This window comes from Clarias gariepinus, chromosome 2 (assembly GCF_024256425.1).
Source record: "Clarias gariepinus isolate MV-2021 ecotype Netherlands chromosome 2, CGAR_prim_01v2, whole genome shotgun sequence".
In the NCBI taxonomy this organism is placed as follows: Eukaryota; Metazoa; Chordata; class Actinopteri; order Siluriformes; family Clariidae; genus Clarias; species Clarias gariepinus.
This window is the reverse complement of record NC_071101.1, coordinates 12,825,977-12,845,249: the sequence shown is the minus strand read 5'-3', so window position 1 is coordinate 12,845,249 and position 19,273 is coordinate 12,825,977. Positions and strand designations below refer to the sequence as shown.

The window sequence follows — 19,273 nt, the reverse complement described above, 5'->3', positions numbered from 1 at the left end:
AAGCAGGTGCTATATCCAAAAAAAAAAAAATTATTATTATAAAACAGGAGAAGCCTGCAGGACTTTTTTGCATGCTTACTACTAATTTTTATTTAACAATTTTTGCTTATTTTATAGTTTTAGTATACTTTAAGTTATTTTTATTTTTCCCTTAAATGGTAAGAGGTCAAATGCCTTCTTTGGAATGTGTTGCATCTTATCATGTCATTATTCAAGCCTCAAAATAAAAAAATACACAGCCTGGCCAAAAAGAAACGAAAGTCGCCGTTTCAAAAGGGTTAAATTATTGGGATACATCGAGGAAAGAAAACAACTACAGAGATTTTAAACAACTAGAATTGGTTTAGGAGTTTTCCAGCACATTATTATGTGTATATATGTAAGAATAGTGCTAAAGAAATGTATTTAAAAAAAAAGAAATCTCGAATAGAGATCACTTAAATGCTTGTTGAAATTGCATTGTAAAAAAATCTAAATCAGAGCAATGTTTAAGAGTGAAAGTAAGAGCATTCACACAAACGCACACACAATGTGAGGAGAAAGAAATACTGGGAGCATCGGGAATCATCCTCTCTCATGAACTGGCCATAATTAAATCTGAAGGTGATTAAATGCATTTTAGAACGTGCAACTTTTTATTTGGCCGGGCAGTGTAGATCGAGCTCAGTACAGGAATGGGCAAAGAAAAAGCAGCACCAAGGCTATCAAAGTTTGAGTGTCGAGTATGCGAACACTGAGCCTGGTAAACAAACTAGTGTACACTTGCTGATCAGAGGCAAAACTGTCAGTGGAAATATATTTGGATAAATAAAAATTATAATATCTCTAACATTCTTAGTTAAATTTCCTACATTATAAAGTATAAATAAATGACATCATAAATATTTAATTAAAGTCTTAAAACTTAATACAATTGTCACAGAAATAAAATGTGGCTTGTCCAAAATTCTTTGGGCTGTTACACAGATTGTCAGTTAAAAAAAACAAACAAACAAACAAAAAGAAAACAGCCACATGATCATCGTATCTCTTCTAGAGTTCCTACTTTTTCATACAATGTTGGCTCTGCGTTTACACACAGAGTGCCTTAGAGACATGGAGACTGGTGCATTAATCTCCAGCAAGTCATGCAGCTTTAAGCTGAACTGGTGCACGGTGTGGTGTGTGTGGTGTGGCAAGTGTTCTTATGTGTGTATGAGATTACACTTTGGTTCCTCTCTTACAGACTACAGGCACTGAGGTGTGTTAAGGTGGCAAGTCGCTCTGGGTGACGCCTCATCAGACGATGTCTTCATCGCAGTGAGCGCCGGCTACGAGCAGCGAGTGTTTGTCAGGCTCACTCAGTGACAAGCTGTTGAGCGAGTGCTTGTCTGAGCGCAGGGAGTTGATAGAGACTCGGCTGTAGTTGACGATCCGGTCAAGCAAGCTGAGTTTGGGTGAGGGACGGCGCAGTTCTCCCATGCCGATGTGAACGCTGACATCTGAAATGCTGCCAAGTTTGTGCTGCCCTGTTATCTGTTGCTCCAGCTTCTCAGCACTTGGTTTTGTGTAACTGGTACGATAAAAGAGAGAGAGAGAGAAAGAAGACCAGCTAAGTAAGAGAAGAACAGCTAAGTTTTCTTATATTTTTCTTATATTGTATATTTCTGTCTTCTATAGATATATTATTCTTATCCTAGCTGAATATATTTTATATTGTATTTATTTTTTATTCATATTTATTTCCTATTAATAATCTTTTATTTTTAAGGTCACAGACGGTCATATAAGCATTTCACTGCATAAATGCTTAAAATTAACAGATATATGATATGCAATACAGGAATGGTATTAATTAATCAAGCGTATCTATCCAGATAGTTTATGCAACATGGAAGTAAACAATCCTGCTTCCCTAAAACTTAATATTTGCCACAAATGTCTTTCAGTGTAATGTCTTAGTTCAAACAAAAATTATTTAAAATGCAAATTATTCATATTTTTTTATGAGTTCTGATACTAAAATTGATCATAGAAGCACATGACCTGTAAAAAATATTGCTTAAATTAAAGCATTCCGGTTTTTGGTAAAAGCTTAAAAAGCAAATAAATCTGTAGTGTCTGTAACCATGTCAAATTCATGTTTCAATATCTTAAATTAGCATTTTAAAATAATAAAATTTTTCAAGTTTAAGTCTTTTCATGTGAAATCTAAATTGTCCAAGTTTTATCTGAATGACCATTAAGATCATTGAAAGATTTGAATAAAAAAAAAAATAATAATAAATAAAAAATGGACACTCTATAAAAGGGAAAATTCACTTTTTTACCCTAGGTGAGACTTTTTAGCCCCAGTACCATGTTTTGGCTGTACCTATTGTAATTTGTCACTGGTATTACTATTCATTTTACTTTGCTATTACAATCTTTACTTGTCTCCGTTTTGCATTATAGGCGTTTCCTTTCCTCTTGATTTGTATTATATACTGTAGGTCGCACATTGTAATGCTGGTTTTTATACTTATGTTAGATTGTATTCCTTCTCTTCATGATACCTCTAAATGTAATCACAGCTCTTTTACTTCTTCCCCGAAGAAGGATGACAGTGGGCGTCCTCTCGGTTTGTTTTGATTACTTTACCATGTGCCTTTACCACCCTGACATAACTAACATTATACACCTTATACATAGAGTAAAACGTATTTAAATAGGTTTTTGTATTTAATTAACTTAATTAAAAAGGCATTACTGGTATGTGAAATCAAACACTATGTGGTCAGAAGTTTATGTACACCTCACCTACTTTGCTTTTATAATAAGCTCCATTGCTCGGGAAAGCTGTCGAGATGTGTGCATTAGTGAGCTCTGGTACTGATGTCACTATGTTTACATGCACAGTTAAGAGACACTCCGGTTACAGCTTGACTAACTGGACTGCTGTCCCTGTGCCAGTATACAAGCGTTAGAGGGGAAGCGATTTATTGAACTAAGTTCGATGTTCAACTCTGCCATGAAGCTTGTTGTTAATATTTGATCTTTTTCCCCTTGACCCGTTACATCACAGACCTAATATTCACCAAACAAGTTTGCTAGCAGCAAACTGGCAGAATGATGAGCAGTGGAAACACGGACAGTTTTATTTTGTACTTGCTGTATTGCTGTACTTTTTGTATCCGTATCTGTTGTGATTATAGCGCTATCCTATTATGCATTTTGTTCGACTTCCAGGCTTCAGGAACTGTGAAACATGCGAGCCGCACCTAGGCTGATTCCTGTGTCCGGGTGAGGTATAACGTGCTGGAGTAACTCAACTCCCAACTGCATTATCTGGGCGTAACAGCCTGACTTTAAGAAGTTTTAGTCAGACTAACTTAATTCTGGACTAACACAATGTCATGTAAATGTCCTGAGTGTTTCAGCTTAAGGCCAAAGGTGGTTGAGATCAGGGCTCTATGCAGGACACGTTCTTCATCTACAACCTTGGCAAACCATGACTTTAAAGAGCTTGCTATGTGCACAAGTGTACTGTCAAGATAGAACAAGTTTGGGCCTCTTGGTTTGGATAAATTGTAAAGCTAAACAATACAACTTGTGTGCTTTATCTTTGCAGAAGCAGTTCCGGGACAAACCACATATGGGAGTGATGGTCAGGAATCCACATACATCCCATCATTAGGACACTGTTGTGTACAAGCCTTACCTTGAGTTAAGACATTTAATTCAGTGGTTCATTAAAAACAAAATAAATTCTTGTTGCTGAGCTCATCAAGAGACCATGCACATGTTTGAGTGGCAGACACGGAGTGCATGATTGAGTTTGTTATGTCTAGTTAAGAACTTCTGTGTTAGTTGACTGGGCTACCTCTAGGTGGTGCTTGGATCCTAGCATCAGTGGAACTTCAGAGGAATCAGATTAGTGTTTTTTTTTTACATCTTCATTTTATTTTATTAGTATTTTAATTGATTGTTTTTTTCAATCCAGGCAGAATGGAGCAATAATAAAAAATAATCTGAAATAAACACCTGGTTTCTGATACCTTTGCACTCACTAAATCATACACATTCCCTCAGAAGTGTAGTGGTGCAGTAGTGGTGCATAGGCCCATAAATAATAATGGCAATTAACCTCAAAATCAAACAGCATGAATCCTATAAAACATTTCGCAAACTGCAATAAGTTGACTCACCATTTGAGTAAAAGGGACGAGAGGACAACAGACACAGACGACGCAGCCATAGCAGCAGAACCCATCCACGGCTGCAACACCAGTCCTATAGGCATGAACACACCTAGACAGAGAAGCATCTATTAACAAACCTGGATCAAGATATTAAGGTAAGCCCAGTACCCGCTACTAATTAGCTGAAAATACAAAATCAACCTTCCAGTATGGTGCCATTATTACTTATTATGGTTGGTTTAATCTTCAAGAAACTCACACATTTTTTTATGTATGTGCTTACCAGCTGCAATAGGAATTCCTACAAGATTGTAGATAAGTGCAAATACAAAGTTAATACGGATCCTTTTGACCGTCTTCTTCGACAAGTCAATACTCCCAACAACATCCAGGAGATCGTTCTGAAAAGAAAGGCAGGAATTATAATAAATAGTTAGCAGAAGAAGTGCAGAGGAATATTAAAATTCCCCCAAGTCTGTTAATAACCGAAATGAATTATGAGGTAACTATTGTGCTCCAGGTCTTGTCAAATCCCTGGTGTAAATAAAATAATATAAAGAGAACATAAAATCTTGTTTTCTAAGCACTACAGGGCAGTCAGTGGGTAGGAGCCCTCACCCTGATGAGCACCACATCTGCTGCCTCAATAGCCACATCTGTGCCTGTGCCAATGGCGATGCCCACATCTGCCTTGGCGAGCGCTGGCGAGTCGTTTACGCCGTCTCCCACCATGGCCACGCGCTTCCCTGTCAGCTGCAGCTGCTCCACCTTTGCCACCTTGTGAGAGGGCAACACCTCGGCAAACACTTTCCTGATGCCAACCTGCAGACGTGCAAAAGGCATGAGTCAATTCAATAGTATATATTTATAAAATACATATTCAACCATTTGACCATATCTATTATAGGTCTGTCCTATCCATATATTATCCATCCTGTCTGTCTATCTATCTAGCCATGTTTCAATGCATGATCAATGATAAACGTGAATGTAAGAAATTTAATAAATGACAATAATTATGAGATGAGAGCTAAAGTTGTATTGTTAATCTGTCTTGTATAAACCTGCAGTACAAGCTCTTTCCGTGGTGCTTTTATTTCCAGCTATCTCAGGATTGTCAGTGCTATTGTGCACAACCCTGCTGTGCTGATAAAAATGGGGAGATGGATATTGTGTATAATCTATTATAAAATAAATAAAATAAAATAAAACCGTAGTTGGTTCCGTAAATTAAAGATATTTGAAAAAGAATTGAAAAACTATTTGGTAAGATGCATGATGAGTAATAGAACACATCAAGATAGTTTTGGGAATTTTTTGTGTGTTTGTGCACGAAAACCTCTGAAGGAATTGCAATGGTGTTTTCACAGGTGTATCTGGCTGAGCCTGAGGTAACATACAAACTTTATTTCATCACAATCAGCCCACAGAAGGAAAAAATTTTAATTGAATTGGAAAACGGCTTTATATCATAAAAAAATTATAATAAATAAAAAAAAACTCATTAGTTTTCGCAAAATTCAAAGAATGCATTTTTTAATACATGCGTACGATTGAAATCTATTTAATAAATGCAATCTCACATCTTAATCACATGCACTTCACGGTAATGCGTAAACATTTTAGTTCATTTTTCAAAACGTGCTTATGAGTATGCATTTAAATTCCACGAAAAGAAAATTTTGGGCACATCTAGTGTACACTATGAGTATTTCAATATGAAATGTAATTAAAACCCGAATTGTGAAGCATGCCAAAGAAATTACCTAATTGTTTAACCTTACTTTTCTTGTTGCAATATCTTTTTTAATTTAACCTTTATTTGTAAAAGTATAAACCAAATTATAATATAAAGGAAAAATATCCATCCATCCATCCATCCATGTTATTCATTTTATTAATTTTATTCATTTATCTATCCAAGTCTTTTATTTTATCTATCCATTTTATCTATACATCTGCCTATTTTTTCCTTCTATCTATTTTATGTCTGACCATCCAATCCACATATGACATTTGATATGGCACAGGTTTTATGCTGGACACCTTTCCTGACACAACCCTCCTATTTTGCTCCAGGCTTGGGACCAGCTCTAAGTATACCCTGCATTGGCTGGCATTTGGAAGGTGAGAAGCCTACGTCTAAGCCAACAATGCCCGGTTTTATTCTTTTAATAAATATGGCAAGACAGCTGTACTACTGTGCTACAAACTTCAGACAAGTTCAAAGCATGAACATAAATAGGCGAAATACAAGACTGTAATCTGAGTTAGTGTGTGACCTGCATTCATGCTGAAAAGACAGGAGTGTATTGTACCTGTGCTGCAATGGCTCGTGCTGTCTTGCTGTTGTCGCCAGTCATCAACACTACCTCCAGGCCCATAGAGGTGAGTGTGTGTACAGCCAGCTCAGCCTCTGGCTTCACCGTATCTGCTATGGCAACCATGGCACACAGCACACCTGAGCACAGGTAGACATTTACAGAAAGTGTTTGAGAAAAGTAAATGATAAAAAGGTATAACAAAGTGAGGATAAACGATAAACGATTTATGATTTCTCATTAATTAAAATTACTGCTATAGCCTTATTAAACATACAGTAAACAAAAATCTGTGTAAGTGATGCCAAATGATGCTGATGAGTGTTTTCACTAACCATCCACAGCCACCAGGACTGCAGTCCGCCCCCTCCTCTCATGCTCGATCATGGCATCGTCCACATCAGATTGTATGTGCAGGGCATTTCGTCTCATCCACTCCCTGTTCCCGATCAGGACTGTGTGTGAGGCTGACTGCACCAAAGCTGAAATTACAGAAGAAGGAAAAAACTACTAAAAGGTTTTAGAAAATCTAAATAAATACAGTGAAACCTTGGATTGTGAGTAACTTGTTATATGAGCGTTTTGCAAGACGAGCTAAATTTTTTAATACATTTTTACTTAAGTACGTCCATGCGCCTTATTTACTGAGCGTCACGAGATCACGACTGAGCCAATTGTTCTTCTCCCTCACGCGCTGTAGGATTATGGGTAATTGTCTCATTTTTTAAAAAGTGTCATTAGAGAGGTTACTTGTTAAGTTTCCAGAAGTTTCCAGACAGAGCAGGTTATTGGCAGACCAGTAAAGTGCAGGTTCATCTGTATTTTTTTTAAACTTTATTTTATATTTTGTACTAATTGTTTTTATATAAATATTTTTGCGTTGTGGAATGAATTATCCAAGTTTTCATTATTTATTTAGGAAAAATACACTTTGATATACAAGTATGCTTCCAGAACAAATTTTGCTTGCAATCCAAGGTTTAACTGTAATGCATATTTTATCTGTAAGAATGCCACTCCTTAATGCATCAAACCTTAAATGCTTCTCAAGGACATTTGTTCAAGAACCTTTTCTCAAGGGAAGGTTTACACTTGAATCAAATATGATTAATTATGGTTAACTAATTAGCTAAAGACAGCTTATTGGGAAAGTTAAGATGTTGCATATTAATTACCTTACTGGTTTTAATACCCAATAGTGTGAGTATTCAAGTTCAAAACATATCATCTGTTCAGTGTCAAAAGTGATATGAAACACAAGGGTAAAACACTTGAAATGTACAGTATAGCATGTGTCTGATTTATAGCCATGAAGTAATCACCAATAGTTAAGCCTTAAAAGTTACATTTTGTCACCACTCATAAATATTAGTTTGTTTGTTTGTTTGTTTTTCAGCACATGTGTACCGGGCTCGAGACTCACCCAGAGGTTGTGGGTCCATGATAAGGGGATGAGAGTTGGAGCTGGCCCTAGGGTCGCTGATCTGCACGAGGATGGCATTGCGCTCATTCTCCTCACCGTCGCTGTCCTCTCTGTTCAGGAGGCTCTCCGTGTTGCTAACCTGACACCTAATCCCACAACCTGGTACTGCTTGGAAATCAGTGCAAGTGCCCAAAGTCTCTGTGCCTAGCTCCTGAACATAAACACAAGCCCAAAATGAGATCATACATCATGCACGATCACAGACACAGCTTTTAACCAGACACAATAGAAACACTCATTGAATGTTGTAAATGAGCAGACCTGTTTGCAGAAGCGGGTGATTGCGGCCCCTAGAGGATGTTCGCTGTTATTTTCAGCTGTACCCACAATAGCAAGAAGTCTGGAGCGAGCTATTCGGTTTCCCTCTACCACCATCTTCACCTGCACCACTTTGGGGGTTCCATAGGTAATGGTGCCCGTTTTATCAAAAACCACAGACTGAATCTAAGGGAAAGATCATTTTTTTAGGCCTTTCTACTTTGTTGAACACAGTAAATTTGTTAAAGTGAACAGCTTGACCTCCCCTGCTCACCTTGTGTGCCGTCTCAAGAGGTTCCCCGCCTTTGATGAGGATGCCATTCTGTGCCCCGACTCCTGTGCCGACCATGACTGCTGTGGGGGTCGCTAAGCCGAGAGAGCAAGGGCAGGCAATGCAAAGCACTGTTATTGAGGCCTGAAAGGCGAAGCGGATGATTGCCTCTGCTTCAGACACACTCCTATCATAATCCTGTGGAAAAAAATTTACATGCTTCGTATTACTCACAAGCATCGCAATAAAGTTACCTGTGTTTCAGGAGTACAAAATGCTACTGATACTTCACCACATATTTATTTAACGAAAACAGATATTCTCTAAAAGTGCTTTAATACCTACAAGTCTGTTTGCAAACTCTGAATCTGAGGGGAAAAAACAACAACTATACTTATGGTTTGATTTCACATTGCACATAAATAAAAGAACCGAAATCTTCTAAAAGCATGCTTTTTTTTTGTTTAGTTTTGCTATTGGTTCACCTGGAAGTGGACTAAGGCTCTGATGACTTGCGCAGGCACTTTTGAGTCAGTAGCACCCAACTGTGATTACTGTTCTCACCTGTCCAAGTGAACCACAAGTGGAAACTTCTAACAGAGTACATTTCTGATATCAGATATGTAACTAACACCATGTCTTCAACAATAGAACACACAAAAAACAGCAAGACATAAAAGCACAAAGCACAAAGGAGGCACAGCAACAATTTCCTGGGAATTTGGAAGTTTAGTCATGTCAACTGGACTTTCTTCATGTTAGGTAAATAAAATAGTTAAATAGGCAGACATGTTTCACTACTCATCCAAGTAGTTGGTAAGTTCCTTATATCTGAGTCCTTTAAAGAATTATGTGAACTATAAAGGTAATGATGAAGGTGAGAACCAGACCCAACTGAAATATCTTGTCATCCTGTTTGTGGCTTGAGTGACAGAGAAGTTTTTGGAAAACAAAGCATACCAGAGCACTTCAAAAACATCAACACACTAAGACAGAGACTCATCCACCCCAAAATTGGTGACACCAAAACATAAGAAGGGTAATATAGCATATGTGGTCTTATGCAGTTAAGACTGTTCAGAGCTCTACAATGGGGAGACAAAACACCCTCTACATAGAAAGATGCATCAACACAGAAAGAGTAACACCTGAGGGATTGAATCAAAGGTATACCCGAAGGATTGGTGGATGGTGGTAAATCCTTCTCCCAACAGAGGTGGAGGTTTTCAGCAAAACCTGTGTCCTATTTTTCATGCGGCCCGTTCACCCATCCCCAGGAAGATCAAGCTTTTATCAGGTCCACCAAGAAAACCACACTTAAGGACTCCCCTCTCTCTGATCCTTAGACCTTATCGACTCTATTGTTGATGTTTTTTAACAGCTCGTCCTCCCAATCTCTAATGACCCTCTCTTCTACTCTCATCTTCTCCATTAATCACAAAACAAGCCTTTTCAGACAAGGGAGAATCCTTGGACCTTGAAGGACTCTAATGTGAGGAACTTACCAAGTTCCCTCAAACCGAAAAAGCTACATGGATGAGTAGTGATATGTATTTACCTAACAAGAAAAAAGTTCAGGTGACATGACTCGACTTTTAGATACCCTCACCTCGAAGACTGGGAATCTTTACAGACACTTACAGGGAAATATTTCTTCACTATAGAGAAGTCTACGAATCCAATTATAATCCAGGCAACGAGGGTGAGCACAGAGACGCCTACAATGAAAGGGACGAAGTAGCCGCTGATCTTATCTGCAAACTGCTGAATGGGAGCCTGGGGATCGAAAGAGAGAGAGAGAGAGAGAGAGAGAGAGAGAGAGAGAGAGAGAGAGAAGTAGGTCAGAAATCAAAAGATGAGGTTTGCCAAAAAATTTTTTTAAATTTGGTTCCTTTGGGCAAATCAAATAAATATTGTTTTACAATAAAACAGCGTATAAGTCTGCTGCTTTTTGGAGAAAAAAATAAAATCTACCGCATTTAGCTGCAGATGTTGGCTCTGAAATATTAATGTGATATTTACTCCAAAATTATAAAACAAATATAGGTTTGATACCTGGTTTTTCTGATATTAAGGAACCTCATCCAATATAAAATATAAATATATTAGACATAAGTATTATATAAATAATGAACAAAAAGCCCACAAGAAGCAAAGTAATTTGTGCCATAACATGCTTAAGTACAACACAATACACATTTTATGTTCATCATTATACTACATTTATACTACTACTACTACTAATAATAATAATTCATTTTATTTATATAGGCGCCTTTCTCGTCACCCAAAGTCGCCTACATAGGTTTATGTAACAAATCATATCCTGTAAATAAAAATGATTTTTAAAAACAAAACAAATCGTGCATTAAAATGTTCTCTAGTAAATGCACCTTTGAGGTCTGCGCCTCCTCCACCAGTTTGACAATCTGGGACAGTGTAGTGTCGGTTCCCACGTGCGTGGCTCGGATTAACAGAGATCCGTTCTGGTTGATGGAGCCTGCGATCACTGTGCTTCCTGGCTTCTTGGTCACAGGCATGGCTTCACCTACAGCACAGCACGGTTTTAACAACAATCTGATTATCTTCTAGGATCAGTAAATTTATCTAAATGAAAATTTAACATGGGTCATAGTTTTTCATATTGGATAAGGAATGATTACAGGGTTTAAAGTATTGGACCAAGTTATAGATGAGGTCCTAACACTAGGACATATATTAATGCAAACATGACTAAGGGTTCTCCACAAAAATATGAAATCTTTTATATTTAGATGGCCAGTTAATTTCGAAACTAACAAATCAGCCACTCATAAATAACCCTGAAATGCCTATAAATATATATATTAAAAGAAAGTTAACAGCAAACAAAAGTAGCTTAAAGATAAAGGAAAGATGGGCTACCTAGAAATGTGCATGTACATCTATAAATAGGACAAGGATAGTTACGTACTGTATCAGTCACATCAGTAATTAGAGTAGCATTTATTATGCAGTGCAACACAGAGTTTCTGCTGCCCTGCCCCTTTCTTTTTCTTTGCTCTTCCTATTAACTAAGGGTTATTAGGGCTTTCTGGTTTAACTGTGAACCTGTTATGCAACCTGCCTGGCACCAGGCAACCAATCAAGTTCAAGTAGGCTGTTATTGTCATTTCAACCATATATAGTTCAGTACACAGTGAAATGAAACAACGTTCCTCCAGGACCAGGGTGCTACAGTACATACAACATAAATTAACAACATAATTTAACAAAAACGAACTGGCTAACTTAGACACCTAACTAGCTGACCAGCTGAGACAAGACAATATCAATTTACAACATTAATTATCTCAGATCTGAACACACAGTTGGTAGGGATGTCAGATAAAATTGATTGCCATCCTGAGGCTTCCTGGGAATTCTCCTGGTTCTCCTGTGTTGGTCTATGTATCTGTGTCCCTCTGTCTATCTCAATTCACAACCAGTTCAGGGCTGATTCCAGCAGCAAGACATAGTCAGCTGTAAAATGACCATTTTAGCAAAAAAAAAAAAATTTTTTATGTTTTTTGCATTACAACTGGGTACAAGAATTTGGCTTTTTCAATGATTGGTTCGGTCACCACAATTCTGAAACAGGAGCCAATACTACAGCACGAAGAGAGAAGGCAGTTAAGCGGCTCTGTCGGTCTCTCTTGGTTTCTTTTTATCACAAAAAAACCCTGCTGTTCCTCTTTAATGACCATTCATTAAACGCCGATCTGCCTTTTATATACAAATATTTTCTTTTACAAGTTAAAAATCATCCGCACTTCGGTTATACCGCTCATCTGCGCTTTCTGTTCAGGATGCTGTCTCTCTCCCCAGTCACTGCTGTGCAGGTGTAAACGTGTTACATCAGCTGATTTGGAAATAATTTTTAGTTTCGAGGGTGTTTAAGCATCCTCCTATTAGTCCAGATCTTGCTACATCAGACTTTCACCGGTTTGGTTCTTTGAAAGCAGCACTATGAGGACGAGGATTCCTTCTGATGAAGAAATTACGACAGCGATGCGTTGTGGAATATGAACGCTTGTTGAAAGATGGACAAAGTGTATTGAAAAGCAAGGAGAGTATGTGGGAAAAATCCGGTACTTGTTTTTTCTAAAAAAAAAAAAAAATACAGAAGCTTGCAGGGTAATTGCAAAGATGTCACAATTCCAAGCTGCAGGTGTTACCTTCCCTGTGGCTGTCAACTCCTTCCTAAAACTTGGCTTCATGCTCCTTCTTGGTTACAAACTTTTACCTTTGATTGCAACCTTGATTAACCTTATTCATATTTGAACTATATTTACCTTCTACTGGGCACGAAGACATGATTGATTGATTAGCCTACTTCAATACACCATGGGCTAATACTGTCTTCTAATTAGTTTCCCCTTTAGATCTACACCGATTTCATACTCTTGGGAATCCAACTAACAGAAATCTGTTGTAGTAACAGAGAACTTTAATCCCTGTGAATAAGAGATTAATGAGCATGCTCCATAATGAGGAAGGTTTAAGTATGCTTCACCTGTGATGAGTGACTCGTCTGCCATCGAGTGCCCTTCAATCACTCTCCCATCCACTGGGAACTTTCCTCCGGGCACCACTTTCACTATATCGCCCCGCTGCACCAATTCCACATCCACCTGCTCTTCGCTGAGATAACAAGAAAAAAAGGGAAAAAATAAACATGTATTTTAAATTATAACATATATTGGATAGGATCTGACACAGTACAGTAAATAGGGAAATACTGTATTAAACCGACAGAGGACATCAGTTACACAAAAGAACCTTAGGTACCTTAAAACAGTCATTTCATCCTCATTTAGGGTGACAACAGTGGCCTCGGTAGCTTGTAATGACATCAGCTTGGACAGAGCCTCTGACGTTTTACTCTGCGATGAAGCAAATGCAGACAGAAATGATAATAATTCCCCAAGAAAATATTATATTTATTATTACATTTAAAATCCAACAATAAAAAACTGAAAAGGATCTTTTCTGTGTTCAGGGTGTACTCTATCTGAGTGATTAATCTGCATTTAAGACACAAAAAACTCCCTGAAGAGACACAATGATCTGATTATATCCTGTTAAGGGACTCTTCAGTAAAAAAACAGAGTCTACTGTATATCCGCTCAGATAATAATAACTCGATTTGGATAAAAGCATCTGCTGCAGAGGAACCATGACTGCAAGTAGTGTTCATACAAAACATTGAAGTGCTTGTAGAACAACTGGTGTTGGTTACTTACATATTTAAGCTTTACATTTCAACCTTACAACAAATGTTTATATTTGATTCTGTTGGAAAAAATGAAACGTAATACTAATGCTGTCAATCAATTAAACTTTTAATCTAGATAATCACAGTCATAGTCTGTGATTAATCCTGATTAATCATAATTTTAAAATACTCAGATATTACTTCTATTAGAAACGTGCAATGCTGGAATAAAGAAATGCCTGACAAACTGGTTAGAGGAAACAAATTATACTGGTTTATAACATCTTAAATATTAACATTTAACAAATTTTAAATTAAAATCTTTCAAATGGGACCGGCACCGCATGCAGTGGCCGGGTAGTATGAGGGTCTGGCAACCTACAAGCAGCGTGGCTTGAACACGGATACTCGGATCTGAAAATCAATAACCTAGAGTCTTAGCCGCCTGAGCCACCACTCCTGCAGCTTAGATTTAATGTATTTTTGTAAAAGTAAAAAAAAAAAAGGTTTCGCTTAAAGAAAGCTCGAGGATACAACTTTGGCTTTATCCAAACTTCCATTTAGAAGCTTTTTATAATAAAATTTGCCATTCAGCACACCTGGTGATGTTTCCTTAGTCATCTTATTATCACAAGTTAAACGTGCCATTATCCAGGTAACAACGCTGCAACTATGGGAAGCCATTAGGGTCAAACATGGTGAGTAACATTAATGTGTTAAAATTTCTAGAATAACCACATGGGTTAACGCGTTAATATTGACAGTCCAAATTAATACATACAAAAATCACTTCCAAGCAGGACGACATGATTGCTTAATGTATATCAAATCTCACTACAACAATAACAGTAAAATAAATTTTCAGCTTTTTAATGAACTGTACCTTGGCTATTTGCTCCAGCCACCTTCCCAGTGAGATGAACACAAAGAGCATCGGTGGTGTATCAAAGAAGGTGATGGGGTTGAGCTTTGCTTTCTCTATAATGGCCACGGTCAGAATGACTACAGAGTAGGTGAAGGCTATAGAAGTGGCCAGGACTATCAGCACGTCCATATTGGCAGACCGGTGCTTCAGCGCTTTGTACGCTTGGATGTAGAAGTAACGGCCTCCAATGAACTGCAAGGAACAGTAAGCAGATTTCAACCTTTTAGAAAATTACACCTCTCTTAAATCTAAGACAAAGTACTGCAGGTGTCATGGTGTATTTCTTTAATGCTTAATTTAACAATTTAAATGACATTACCCTGAATCCATAAATCTTAATCATTAATAATATATTATACAGTGTGGGGAAACATCTCAGCAAAATCATGCAAAATATGAGGGAGCTTTTACACTTGTCGGCATAGTCTCTAATTTTTAATAAGATGACTTCGTTTTTCAAGGAGCAGGCATCTTTTAATTTCACAGCTGCAATCACCATGAGCTACTTTCTTTGATATCATAATATGGAGTGTTCCAGCCAGGCCTTTTTTTAGGGTTAAACAGCATCACGTTTCTAAACAGTTGTTCTCCATGCAATTATTTTAAATCTCTCTGCCTTGACGGCATCCCTATTAAAAACAGGATTAATAATGTTGATGTTCTAAATCCCCCCCCCTCAAAAAAAAAATAACAGTTTACCAAGAAATCTAATAATTTTTTACAGTAAGACCTCACTAGAATATTACTCTCTTCATATTACAGAGCATGGATTGAAGCAGCAAGACCCATGAGTCGAGAGTTACCTGCACAGGCAGACAAAATAGAAAAGAAAGCAGGTTCATGATGGACAAGCCGGGGAGAAGCTGTCTCTCCAGGAACATGTTGGAGTGATACATGTGTCTGTCCTCGGGTGTGGCGTTGTGATGGTGCGTCACTTCGATCTGGTGGTCCACCACCATCATGTAGATCATCATACCCATCACAGGAACACAGAACACCAGGCTGATGAGGAAAGACCTCCTCCATCTGAAAGAAAACCACACAAAGTGATGCATAGTGCTGTTTAGGATTCATTCTTTCTTCCTTTTTTTCAGATTCTACAGATATATTCAAGGCGAGATTATTTTAATTATTCTTATCTTATATTATCTAGTTATTAAACATTAAAACAAGACAAGATGTTTAGGATATTTTTTTCTAAGTTTTATTTTTTTAAGACTTTAAACCAAATTTGGATTTACTTGTTTAAAAACTTTCTTTTTTTTTAGGTTCTTTTAGGGATTAATCATGCAATTTAGACTCACTCACTCATTGTCTATACTGTTTTATCCTGTATTCAGGGTCGCGGGGAGCCTGAAGCCTTTCCCAGGACACTTAGGGTACAAGGCAGGGTACACCCTGGACAGAGTGCCAATCCGTCGCAGGGCACACACACATACACACATTCATTCACACACTACGGGCAATTTGAGAATGCCAATTAGCCTGATCTGCATCTTTGGAATGTGGGAGGAAATTGGAGTACCGGAGGAAACCCACCAAGCACGGGGAGAACATGCAACTCAAGTTCCACTAATCTGAAGTCGACAGGATGGCCTCAGTGAAGCTTGGTTTGTCCACTCAGGCCTCATCATGCAGGAATTGGTTTGCACTTTTTAAGTTACGGTAAAGTTAAATTGTAATGCTACAAAGACATAATGGTCAGGTGTCCGCATACTTCCAGACATAGAGTATACGATCACATGATCGTTAACCCATCTGGAGACAGCTCTGATGTATTGCTTATAATGTGTAAATGTAAATTATGTCATTTCCTAGTGATTCAGGGAAACAAAGCACTCTTCCACTTACTGCTTTATCTCTCTGCTGTGGTCCAGATGATTTCCCGGGCGATCTCTCTTTACCAGCGAGGGCTCAAAACCCAAATTCTGTCAAAGCAAAAAAAATACAAAAAAAACAAGCATCTTAAATGCAAAAGTGTATGTGTAAAGTTAAATGTTCCTCTATTATAATCACACTGAGGAAAAACAGATATTGGTTTATTTCCTTAATAGAAATCAGATCCAAACTCTCACCTCAATCAATCTCATTATGTCCCGAGGTCCTGTCACCTCTGGGTCATACTTAACGTGAGCTTTGTTTGTTGCCAAAGCCACAGAGGCGTAGACAATGCCTTTCTGTTTCATTAGGTTAGACTCGATTTTGTGGACACATGAAGCGCACGTCATCCCTCTGACCTGTTGGTGCACAGACATGTTAAAATCTACAGTAGGATCTATTTTTTCTGTTGGATCCTTTAAGAAGACTGTGTAAGGAGTACACACCACAAGCTCAAGGGTGCCATTGGAGCCATCGTAGTTCTCCATGACGGAGGCGGTAAAGCCCAGCTCTTTTATGCACTCTGCTATCCTCAGCGGGTCGATGACACCAGGGTTGTAGCGCACTTCCGCTTTACTAGCCATCAGCGCCACCAACACAGAGTGGATACCTTCAGAAAACCCCAATTCATGAAAACTAACAAACTAATTATCTAAAAACTTAAGCAGATGCAATAATTACAGTGTTAATGGATCAGACATGATTCACCATATTTGTATTTACCAGAAAATTTCAGAACAATACAAAACAAAAAGTTTCATGGGAAATATGTCTGTAAAGTCCTAAAAAAAAAAAAAAAAAAAAAAAGAATTGTGGAAAACCGTCAGTTTGATGCCTTAGAAGGGGAGTGGAACAATTTATGGCTTAATCTGTGTGATTCACATTTTTTTATGCTTTTTGACACAAGTACTTATGCTTTGAAAAATACAATACTGATAGTAGCCGTGCAAGGTTGTAGAACCTTGCATGTTCTACAAATGCACATTCCAAATAGAAATAAGTCGCAAAACTAATACACATCTTTAGTAAACACATTTAAAACAATAAGTAAACACATTTTTAATGCTATTTTGGTATTATCAAGGGATGTAGGGGAAAATAATTGAGTAAGTTACACATGACAATTATTTTGTGTGGCAATTCATGTATTCTGGCTCCAAAATTCAAGGTGGTAAAATGTCACCATTCCTCTATAATCGTACAAGTGGTGCGCTCCAAACACTACATTCGCTTTATATTTATGGCAATTGGCAGACATCATTATTCAGAGCAACTTACACTTTATCTCATTTTATATCTCAGGAAGTTAAGGGGTTAAGGGCCTTGCTCAAGGGCCCAACAGCGGGTACTTGGTGGTGACTAAATCTGAACCTGAGATCTTTTTATTTACACTTTACACGCAACACAGTATCCTGTATGGTAGAAGCGAATAATTTAGTATGTTTGTTTAAAATTAAGAAATAATAATAATAATAATAATAATAATAATTGGGGCCATTATAAAATTGTGATAATCAAAGAATACAAAATGTAGCGCCAACATGCGCCAACATTGAAATCATGTACTAGATTTTTACCGCTACTACAACTGGTTCAAATTGGTTTAAATGATCAATTAAAAATATGCATCAAAAGACAACCTAAAACACAAAAATACCATTATTATTTTCCTCTTTGCTTGGTCAGAGTGGTTCTCGCACAATTCATATGCACTAATCTCCTAAGTAGTGACCGCCTAACCCCCCCCATCAGAATGAACTGTGACCTACAGTGACTACAGTGTGAAGTGAGAAAAATGAAGCCAATTAGCAAGCTCGTGTCACGATGCGTGTCTGTGCGAGCGCAAACTCTGACCTTGACACTTACGGTAATTGTCTTGCTTTCTTTTATCTTCTTTCACTAGCAAGATATCATGACTGTGATGGCTGTCAGAGGTTTTGGAACATCGACATAAGCCATAACGAGTGCTCATTGTGTGAGAGATATTCTGTTCTTAACACTCTGACACTATGGATTAATTTGTATATTTTTGCAAAGTAGCTACGTTGCATTCTAAGAGCGATATTTTGCTAGCGCTGTAAATGTCGATCATGGACGGCACTACTGTACTGAAGCAACGTCCCTAAACACTATCATACCAATACTATGAAAGATTAAAAATGAATTAATTGCTAGTGAAGGGTATTTGCATTACACCAACAAATAATCAGAATTCCTCATCAGATTAAATATGTTGCTCTTAAAAGCAGCAGCGGTGGCTGTGTGAAAAACGTCTGTCTTGTGACCATTTCGTTAACATTAAGGCTTAATGTTTTAACGTCAAACTCGTTGGCTCTCACCAGGCTCGTTTTTGAGGTTCCTCTCGATGTTGGCTACGCATGAGGCGCATGTCATCCCACCGATCTGGATGAAACATTTGGAATGCGTGCTTGTCGCTGACTCAGCATCGATCTCCACTTCCTTCTCCTTTTTGGCGGAGAGCGCGGGTGACGAAGCAGATTTCTGTTCAGATAGAGGACTTTTCGCTTCTGACTGTACCAATGAATTCGTCTCTGTTTTCCACACGCATAAGAAATAAAGCCGGTTATATAAAGCAAACGTTACAAGTCAATCTTCCAAACAATGATAAGACTGCATTAAATTTTCATTAGCGATTTATTAGTTGACCTACTAGGACCTCTTAGGTAAAACTATAATAAGGTCAAGATGACCTCCAATTCACTGCTTCTTGGCAGTGTAGC

General features: G+C 37.8%; 1 protein-coding gene across 1 annotated transcript in view; it reads right to left on the bottom strand.

Annotated features, from left to right (window-relative positions):
- Positions 1 to 8: 8 nt before the first annotated feature.
- The window catches only part of atp7a (ATPase copper transporting alpha), a 28,106-nt gene continuing 8,841 nt past the window's right edge, over positions 9 to 19,273 (bottom strand). The window contains exons 5-23 of the mRNA XM_053477099.1: positions 18,872 to 19,084; positions 16,979 to 17,142; positions 16,730 to 16,891; positions 16,506 to 16,582; positions 15,458 to 15,680; positions 14,613 to 14,846; positions 13,303 to 13,397; positions 13,028 to 13,155; positions 10,887 to 11,041; positions 10,135 to 10,269; positions 8,497 to 8,691; positions 8,226 to 8,408; positions 7,905 to 8,115; positions 6,817 to 6,963; positions 6,479 to 6,621; positions 4,779 to 4,982; positions 4,444 to 4,561; positions 4,167 to 4,269; positions 9 to 1,552 (exon numbers count right to left, since the gene is read on the bottom strand). Of these exons, the coding sequence (XP_053333074.1) occupies positions 1,279 to 1,552; positions 4,167 to 4,269; positions 4,444 to 4,561; positions 4,779 to 4,982; positions 6,479 to 6,621; positions 6,817 to 6,963; positions 7,905 to 8,115; positions 8,226 to 8,408; positions 8,497 to 8,691; positions 10,135 to 10,269; positions 10,887 to 11,041; positions 13,028 to 13,155; positions 13,303 to 13,397; positions 14,613 to 14,846; positions 15,458 to 15,680; positions 16,506 to 16,582; positions 16,730 to 16,891; positions 16,979 to 17,142; positions 18,872 to 19,084 (3,164 nt within the window). The 3' untranslated portion in view covers positions 9 to 1,278. The remainder of the gene's footprint in view (positions 1,553 to 4,166; positions 4,270 to 4,443; positions 4,562 to 4,778; positions 4,983 to 6,478; positions 6,622 to 6,816; positions 6,964 to 7,904; positions 8,116 to 8,225; positions 8,409 to 8,496; positions 8,692 to 10,134; positions 10,270 to 10,886; positions 11,042 to 13,027; positions 13,156 to 13,302; positions 13,398 to 14,612; positions 14,847 to 15,457; positions 15,681 to 16,505; positions 16,583 to 16,729; positions 16,892 to 16,978; positions 17,143 to 18,871; positions 19,085 to 19,273) is intronic.